We start from the raw sequence: 9,671 nt of genomic DNA on the forward strand, positions 1-9,671 counted from the left end.
TGTACTTGAGGATAAATGGTGTCACAGTATACAATATTATACAAAGCAGCTGAAGAAAGCTATAACAATGTCTCAGACATTTCAGCTGGTGACTGCTGACATTCCAAAGGCCAATAGGTTTGCTGATGTCCCAGGATCTAGGCTCAGTCAGTGATGATTTACTCTCTTATTGATTTTGGTTACAAAATAATACAATTTACAAGGCAGGTGTCACTAACTGCTAAGTTACTTCATTACACTACTCTACAAATCCATATTCAAAAGCGGATATCCATTGCCAGTATCCCAATTATTTTATTTAAAATTCAAAGAAAGATATTTGGCAGCATGTTGTGGATTGTTTTGCTTTCTAAATGTGAAAGTTTCTAAGGAGATTGGATGCAATAGTATAGGATGCTGTAATATTTTTCAGCCAGCTATTAATTTTACTCGATACCTTAATTTTCTTGTTACAACCAAATAAAGGGTACTCTTAACCAACTCGCTTTAGGATTCAAATAATCTTATGTTTCAGCTTTTTTTCCCCTTGATCTCAGAATAGGAATGTAGGAGTGCAAAAATAGACTATTTAGCTACTTGACACAGTTCCACCATTTAATCAGGTCATTTCTGTTCAATAATTTAATTTCATACATTCACTTTTTCCTGAATCTCTTCGTATCTTCGTTCAACAACTTTTAATCATTCTTCCTTAAAATTAACAATGGAATGTGCATTCATTTCCCTGCCTCACACCCTTCTCTTATTTACTGCTACTCCTTAAGCCCTTCTACTTCTTTGTCATTCTTAAAGGAACTTCATAAAACCTTTTGTTCGTCGGCTGTAATAATTCTGTGTGCAGCTTTGTGTCACACTGCATGAGCTCCATCACAGTAAGATCCTTTCCATTAGATTTTCATCCATGTTTTGTGTCCAGGTGATCATTATTCCACAGGTAAGAACAGAAGATATTGTAATTGTTAGATTATATTTTCAATAACTAATAAAAGATTATTCATGGATGCAGCTGTGTGATTTTTTTTTGTTAATATAGTACTGTTCTTCACAAGCAGTTTTGATAAGGCTTTTATTTTGGAAATTAAGGTAAGCCAGAAAGCCATGTGCTTGCGAACAAGTGATGTACTCGTTGCCAAACACTGGTTAATGACTACTGTCAAACCTTATACAGCATTGCTCAAGTGGACATACTTTTATGACAGTGTTGGAAAAAGCATTCTAAGTGAATGAGAGAATCACTAATCAGAACTCTGCGTTACAAATAATAATTTTAATGTCAGAGACTTTTCTTTTGGTTTTAAAAACATAAGTGTAAAACAAAGTACAAAATTTCAGAATATCTTTCAAAGAGTCATTTAAAATTTGATTGTGGTACATCCCAGAGAGAGTGTATTTAAAGATGAGGTAATCAAGAGATGATAACCTCTGCTTGGTGTCTTGGCACTAATCAGAATGGAATAATAATCCATAATTTAAAAAATGATGATAACTGTTATTTGGTTTGTGATTAACACTGATGGAGTTTTTATCTGTATCCAGCAGTTCAATCAAAATTAATGTATATACTCCAGGAGCAAATTTTCAATAATAAGAATAATCATTAAACCATTTTATGTGTCGCCAAATGTCTGTTAAAAACTTGTAATGTCATTTTATATTTCAGGCCCATTCTTGGCTTCAAGAGGAACTGGGCCCCAATTCAGAACCAGTTATAACAGTGAGATTTTTGGGAACAACAGAGTTAAGTACAGAGCTCAAACCACTGCTGCAAAGTCTCTGTGAACAATTAGCCATTAACTATCGATGCCTCATACACCATTATCCTCAAAAAGTACAAGACCTGAGGGAATTATTCGTCAACCTTCTGAACGAGTCTTCATTTCATCGACCACTGGTATTAATTTTTGATGCTCTGGAGCAGCTTTCAGATGGTGAGGAGGCACGCAAATTATGGTGGCTCCCCATTCACCTTCCTCGTTCAGTACGTGTGATATTATCAACTCTGCCAAACAAGCATGGCATTCTGCAAAAACTGAGGTGCTTGATACAGGACAATGATAATTACATTGAACTGCCTCAACGTGACAGGAAGATCTGCAGCCAAATTCTTAAACATCAGCTTTTACAAGTGAAAAGAAAGGTCACTTCAGGTCAGCAGATCTATGTCAATGAAGCACTCTCAAAATGTACTCTGCCTATGTTTGTTAATCTGATTTACCACGAGGTCAAGCAATGGAGATCACACAAGGATGTTGATGACACTTCCCTTTGTGTGACAGTGCATGAAAGTATTGAGCACCTTTTCTGGTCCCTCGAAAATAAGTGTGGCCCTAGGCTGGTCTCAAGAGCACTTGGCTTCATCACAATGTCCAAAACTGGACTGAGTGAAATGGAGCTGGAAGATGTCCTTTCACTTGATAATTATGTTGTAAGTGAAATCACAGCAAACACTAAACTTCAGAATCCACTGCGGTTACCGTGTTACTTCATCTCAAGATTGAAAGAGGAGCTACGTGGTTACTTAATGGAGAGGCAGGTGAGAAGTGTCACACTCCTAGTGTGGGCAAATCGCCACCTTCACCTGATTGCTCAGAAACTGTACCTGCAGAATCAGGAAGAAATACATGAAATGCACAGCATCATGGCAGATTACTTTTTAGGAGTGTGGGCTGGTGGGAGACCAAGGTCTTTTCATCCTGAGCAAAGTCACAGCCAATCTCTGGACATTAACAATAAAAGCATTAATGATGAAAAACAAATTGGTGAAAAGACTTTTGACAGGCAAGCCCCTGAGCAGCCGTGGGTCTTCCAGTGTAACTCATTAGAGCCCGACATCTTTTTTGTGAATCATAGGAAAAGTACTGAGCTACTGCATCATCTGACTAGAAGTGGGAGGACAGATGATCTGATGTACAGTGTCATTATGAATTTCAGTTGGCTGTACACCATGATCAAAATTGGTCACCTTGACAAAGTCCTTTCTGACATAGACCTTGCTTACAATTATTCACAGGAGAAAGAACTGAAATTTCTGGGAAGGACACTGCGAGGTATCAAATTGAAAGTTTCAAGGAACCCAGGCTCTCTGTCTGCTGAGCTGCAACAAAGGCTTCTACCTGTTGTTAGCTCTTTACCAAAGCTTAGACATCTTCTTTTAGAGTGCGACAAGGACGGCCCAAAGTATTGCTCAATAGTGCCTTTGCATTCCTCACTGGATGTGACATATAGCCCTGAAAGACTCCCACTAACAACCAGCTACATCCATGTGATTGAGGTGCTGCCTACATTAAGCCCCAGTGTGATCATTGCTGCACTGGAAAATGGTTCAATTACCACCTGGGATGTGGAATCACAACAAATTCAGCGCCAGATTACAACTGCAAACTCAGCCGTGTTAGGGATGAAACTTACTCATGATGAAAAGTATCTTGTTGTATCAACAACAAAAAACACATTGTTGATATATGACAATCATAACTCATGTCTATTATCAGAGGTGGAAGTCAAGGGCTCCAAGCACTGTATTGCAGGCGGGGGTAACTGTTTTATTCGTGGCTTCACATTATCAATTAACCATGCCCTCGCATGGTTGCAAGGGAGTAAAGACGTGCATGTGATTGATTTAATATATGGCTGGCCACTCTACCAATTCCATTGCTGGTATGAAGTGACTTGTGTCCAAAGTTCTCCAGATGGAGTTTATGCATTCTGTGGGCAATACCTGAACACTACAACCATTTTCCTCTTGGGAAGTGGTGAGAAGCTCTCAACAGTGACGTCTGAGCTGTCTGGTGGGTATGTGAAATCTCTTCTCATCCTGGCTGCAGCTCAAGAAATGGTCATGATTGATAATGAAGGCAGTTTGTCCGTCTGGAATATTGATGAAATTACTAACCCTCAACTTATTGAGGACTTTGACTGTCAGGGAAAGGATAATGAAGTGGTGAGTTTAGAGCTGGCAGAAGACCAAAGTGCAATCCTCATTTGTAAGACATTCAGCATTGAAATGTTGGACACTAATGTCTGGAAAGTGGCTGAGAAGTTCAAAGCAAAACGAAATGAGCGCTTCATATCAGCTGTCCTCTCCAAAAATGGTGACTCAATTATTGCTTCCATGGAACATATGTCATCAATATTCGTGTGGCGGAGAGACACTGGACAGTGTATGGCAAGTTTGCAGGAAATCTCAGGGGCCATTGTAAAGTTGGTCAAGTCAAATCTACACAATTTGTTACTGTCTTTGACAACCAGTGGTGTCCTTTCTGTCTGGGATATAGACATAATAACAGCAATCTCGAACATTGACAAAACAGGCAAAGCAATTCAAAGTATTCTCCTGCCAGGCAGAGGTGAGCTAATCTACACATTGGATGGCTCTGAATTTGTTCATAAATGGAGCTTCAGTACTGGATACATTGAAGCTATGTTTAAACATGACGGTATTGTGGAAAACTGTGTTCTCACATACTCTGGAGAGTTGATGGTCACTTCCGATGACAAAGGCACCCAATACATCTGGAACACAGTTACTGGGGACAACATCTTTCGGATCAATGGGCAGCGGATCTCCCAACTACTGATTACACACAATGACCAGTTTGTAGTCTCACTCTGTAACCAAGGTGTCTCTCGAGTGTGGAGACTGTCCACTGGTCACAAAGTCTGCAATATTCTGGTTCCCATGCAGAATGCATTTATCACATATCCTAACACGTTTGTAATTGGTGTTTCAAAAAACAAGCTGCTGGCTGTAAGCTTGTGGACAGGAAGTGTAACAAAAAAGTTCTGCTGTGATGATGGTACAACCATTGTAAATGTCAAGCTCATCCCTGATTCTCCAGACTATGTGGTTTTTATTACTTCTACTGAAACACTGTTTGTTTGGAGTGTGACGGAGGAAGCCGTGTGCAGACGTGTGCAGCTCCCTAATAATTTCCTGAAAAACCTCGAAGATTTTCAGATATCTCCCAATGGGAAACTGGGAATTTTGTCCCGAGGTGATGACAACATTAACATTATGGATCTGAACAACGGAAAACTGCGCCTTGTCCCAGCCACTGGAATCATCTGGCGTCAGAAATTATCACGTGATGGTCGTTACCTGGTATACATTTGTTTCAGAAACAACAGTGAAGAAAATGATAATGGGGCTGTGTCTAGTTTAATAGTTGTCAGATTGGCCGATGGTAAAAATATTGGAGCATGCTCACTTTACAAGACGCCTGCTTTTCTGAGTCTGTCACAGCGACACCTTAACATTATTGTGGGTTTTGATGATGGCAGCATCGGGACCTACACTGTGGTCGATCGCGTTGATGCTGCCTTAAAAATTAAAATTGCCACTTCAAACAGCCGTCAAATTTTTAATAGCACGTCTCAGCAAATCAGGCCTAAGCGTGCAAACTTTATGTGCAAATATACAGCTGACTGCGTATGGAGAGAGTCTTCTGAAGTCTTTGCCAGGGATAGTCCAATTACAGTCTCTGATTCAAGTGATACACTGGAGACAGCGCCTACCAAAAAACAACCTTACTACTCTGACAAAACAGGTTCGACATTACAGATAGACTATAAATGTCAAAATTTTCCAGCAGAAAGCTAAGCCATGGATTTTTTGTGTGTGCAAGAAGAGTCCCTTATACAGAAAAAATATTTTTTAATGTTGAGTGCCATTTTGAAAGTCACTCAAAGGTATTTCTTTTATGCTTCTTGAGTATTAAACAGTTTTGTCACTTTAAAATAGATCTTTGCTATTTCAAGGGGACTAATATCTCAGGGGGTAAAGTTATTTCTTCCATTGCACATGTTTATTTTAATTTAGTTTTGTGACTATTCCCAACTTTTGTTTGATTCCTGTAGCTGGTGTTCAGCATGCTCATTTATTTACATCTGCTTACTTATCATAATGTTTCACGTCTAAAGGAGTTTTCACTAAACAATGTTACTACCGGCTCAAATATCCATGTAAATTTTGCCAAAATGACTTATTTTTAGGTGGGCTTTAAATGGACAGTACAATCTCATATTTTCCTGAATTCTTAGCAAGGAGAAGATGCCATGGGACATGGATAAAATAAATGAAAGAACATATTGATATCTGATCAGGTATTAATGAAAGTGATGACTTTACCTCTTGGATTTCATTCCTTTTTAACAAAGAAATGACACGTTTTTACATACAAGCACAATCACCTGTCAAGTGCTGTGAATGATGTTATACTGTATGTAGAGAAATACAGTGCATTACATCAGTTTTCACAAACTAGGAGTGCCGTTATTTATCATTCCTGAAGTGCTTTCTGGATAAGGTACTACGATGTATAACTTGTACTGTCTACTGTTCCACAGAAGTTTGGTTCAAAAATAAAATAAGTATTTCATTAGCCAAACCGTGGAAAAGTTGAACGATCAGCCACAATTTAGTAATTCACAAATTCAGCCAGATTCTGACATGATTCCCCCATTTCTGGACCATTCAGGTCTATTACCTTTTAAAAGGGGCACTTTCTCATGTTTTCTCCAGTGACGCACATTAAGCTGCATCAAAGCTGTTGAGGCTTTTAACTTCTGAAGTATTAAGTAAAATGATGGTTATAAAATGCAAATCACTGCAGTTATAATCACATGGTCGCAGTCTATTGCAGACACTTCCCAAGCATCATTGTGTATCTCCAGTTAAGCTACAGAGCATCACTTGTGTTCCGAACTCTTTAGGGGACTAGATAATCTATCATAGACACCTTAAGGCTAGACAGACACTTCAATGAAAGCTATAGACTTTGTAAATGGGACTTTTCTACCCATATAATTGCATCTCTATCATCAAGTTTCTGTTTGTATCAAATAAAGACTGTTAGCAATTACTTGTCTTAATACATCTAAGAGATGCACTAACTCTAAGCCAGTTGCAGTGATATATGATTCTACCCTTCAGGTGGCATGCAGTGTACCTGGTAGTAAAAAAAAGACAGTGTTATTATTTATAATACTCTACCAGCCTAGCTGCATATGACTTCATATACTCAGTGGAGCATTGCTTTAATCAGTCAATCATTTAAGCTCATTACTTCCTCAAATAGGAAAGGATAGTCCTTTAAAAAAGATACTTGGAAAACAACTTACAATTTCTGGATCAGGGATCTTTCTGTCTATGTAAGAAAGAAAAATGTGAAGACTTTAAATTACACTAGCTGGATTTTTTATGCAGCTTAAATTTGATGAACTATTACGGAAACATATTTAGAAAAGTTTTCTATTGAAGCCAACACAAATTTAGAATAACAGTAGGATATTGTTGAGGAGAGTGTCTCCTCCACTGCACCATTCACAAGTGCAGTCGTATTATAGCATTGAACCGTGACACAGTAATAGCACCAACAACTCTACGTGGCTGATCCAACACTAGCAATCATCCAAGAAAAATACTGAAGATATTTCCTGATTATCCAAAGATTAACAGGAGGAGTTATAGGACATTACAGGATCACACTTACTGGGTTAGGTCTTGACCTTGTGCATTAGGAAAATCTGGACGAGAGTAAAGATCCCATTTTATATCTTGCACCACTTCTATTTCTGAAATTTGATTTCTATTGAAGTCAATGGAGAGATGTAAAATGGGTCTGTCTTGTGTTAATGCAGAAATTAAGGATCTACCACACCTTTCAGACGAGGTGGATGTTAACTCCAAGGCCACCGCACTCCACTGCTGATGTCACCTATGCAGGAGAAGTTTGATGGGGGGTGGTGTTACAGACATAGAGGAGATGGGGACTGAGAAGGCCAGTGACACTGGGGGGGATGTGCTAGTGGAAACTGGGGCCTTAGAGCTGTCAGTGGAATAGCTTTCTGCTATCACTGATGTGCTAGCCAGCAACCTTTCCAGCCACCATGCTGCCAAAGAAGTGCCCTTGACAGAATGGGAGGCCATGAGCAGTGTCTGGATGAAGAGCTGGCAATATGTAGGGGTGGGAGGGTGTTAGACACCACAGCAGTAACCCCAGTCCCCAAACAGGAATCACCAGCTTCTGGAAGAGGCTCTCTCCAGGCTGCACATAGTGAGCCAGGCAGCAACAGTGTGGAAGAGAGCTCCGGTTCAGGAGACCTCAATGCAAACACTGTCAAGGAGGGGAAGCACTGCTTTGTCAGCCCCAGCCTTCACCTCCCCAAGTCCTGGATCAGGACTACTTCGCACCAACTTTCAGCCCAGCTGTGGTTTTCCATCACTTCAGAATGATGCGGAATGTCCCTTCACAAGTGCATCACCCAGAGACAGTGTTTGCAGCTCTCACAGCCCAGAGCTAAAGCTCAATGAAGCAGGCACAGAGAACTGAGCTGGGAGACACACATCAAACTATCCCATATGCAGGGAAACTGCAAAGGGTCAAGGCAATGGCAGGAAACAGGGATCTCCTGTGGGACCATGTTTGGGTGAAGTCGATAGTGCAGTGCTGACTTGTGTATGTAGGTAATGTGGGTTTGCTGCCAGATCACATGACATTAGGAATCCTACACCCCTTGATGGCGGCAGGAGCTGGTGCCAGGAAACCTCATGTTGAAGGCAGGAAACTGTGGTTAGCACTGCTGCCTCACAGCACCAGAGACCCTGTTCAATTCCCGCCTCAGGCGACTGAGTGTGTGGAGTTTGCACATTCTCCCCGTGTCTGCGTGGGTTTCCTCTGGGTGCTCCAGTTTCCTCCCACAGTCCAAAAATGTGCAGGTTAGGTGAATTGGCCATGCTAAATTGCCCATAGTGTTAGTTGAAGGGGTAAATGTAGGGTGGGTTGCACTTCGGCGGTTCGGTGTGGACTTGTTGGGCTGAAGGGCCTGTTTCCACACTATAAGTAATCTAATCAAACTCATAGATACACTCAATTCCCTACTTGCCTATAATTTGAATATGATTTAATCCTGTATCTGCAATTTAGTTGACCTCTGGTGCCTTCACTAACCTGCCTAGTGAAAACTAGTGACTTATATGTGGCTTCCTTCACTCACTGTGAGAGTCACTTGGGCTTGCAGGTGATTGACCTGCAGGCACAGGATTGAAGATGGAAGTTTTTTCACTGAGTACTTGCTGAGCTGACACTGAGAGCTGGAGCGTCAGGTACAAAATTCAGAACCTGAGCTAGTGAGTCCAAAATGTATGCAGTCCACTTAGGAGGTTGCCAGCAAGGAAGGGGAAAGGCGGTGAAAGCATGAGAATTATCCACTCTGTCCTATCTCTGTGAGCGCTGGACGGGATGGGCTAGCTGGACTGTAACATCTCGAAACTCAGTTGAATGTTAGCAAATGATCATGACCAATGACCAGAGGAATCTTCTCCCTGGACAATGCAATGTCTTTTCGTGCAGGAGCAACAGATGCTGCAGATTTAAAATGCTGAGCTTTTTCAGAAAGCCTTGCAAATCGATTTCTAAATCTAACAAAGTGGTGGCCATCCTTTAAATTTATCACCAGTCCTTGCTCAGCCATCAGGAGATGCAGACTTCCCAAAGTCACATAAGCTGGCAACAAGCCCATGTTACCGACATTCATAAGTCAGCAAGTCACTAACAACTTCACCCAATCACTGACCCACAGCAGGTCCCTGACCCCCTCCGAACATGAATGCTATTGCATTCTCCAATGTCTGAGAGTAAGCCCAAGTTCACAGAGCCAGAATTGGGTTTACA

At 40.8% G+C, this 9,671-nt stretch overlaps 1 protein-coding gene across 7 annotated transcripts in view; it reads left to right on the forward strand.

Moving 5' to 3' along the window:
• Positions 1–5,737, forward strand: part of nwd2 (NACHT and WD repeat domain containing 2) — a 124,033-nt gene extending 118,296 nt beyond the window's left edge. For all 7 annotated transcript variants that reach the window (XM_043693346.2, XM_087987092.1, XM_087987108.1 and 4 more), the window contains one exon: positions 1,661–5,737. In XM_043693346.2, the coding sequence (XP_043549281.1) occupies positions 1,661–5,599 (3,939 nt within the window). In that variant the 3' untranslated portion in view covers positions 5,600–5,737. The remainder of the gene's footprint in view (positions 1–1,660) is intronic.
• The last annotated feature ends 3,934 nt before the right edge of the window (positions 5,738–9,671 follow it).

Source organism: Chiloscyllium plagiosum, unplaced genomic scaffold (genome assembly GCF_037043375.1).
Source record: "Chiloscyllium plagiosum isolate Xiang-an unplaced genomic scaffold, Cpla_swu_hap1 HiC_scaffold_1, whole genome shotgun sequence".
NCBI classification, from domain to species: domain Eukaryota; kingdom Metazoa; phylum Chordata; class Chondrichthyes; order Orectolobiformes; family Hemiscylliidae; genus Chiloscyllium; species Chiloscyllium plagiosum.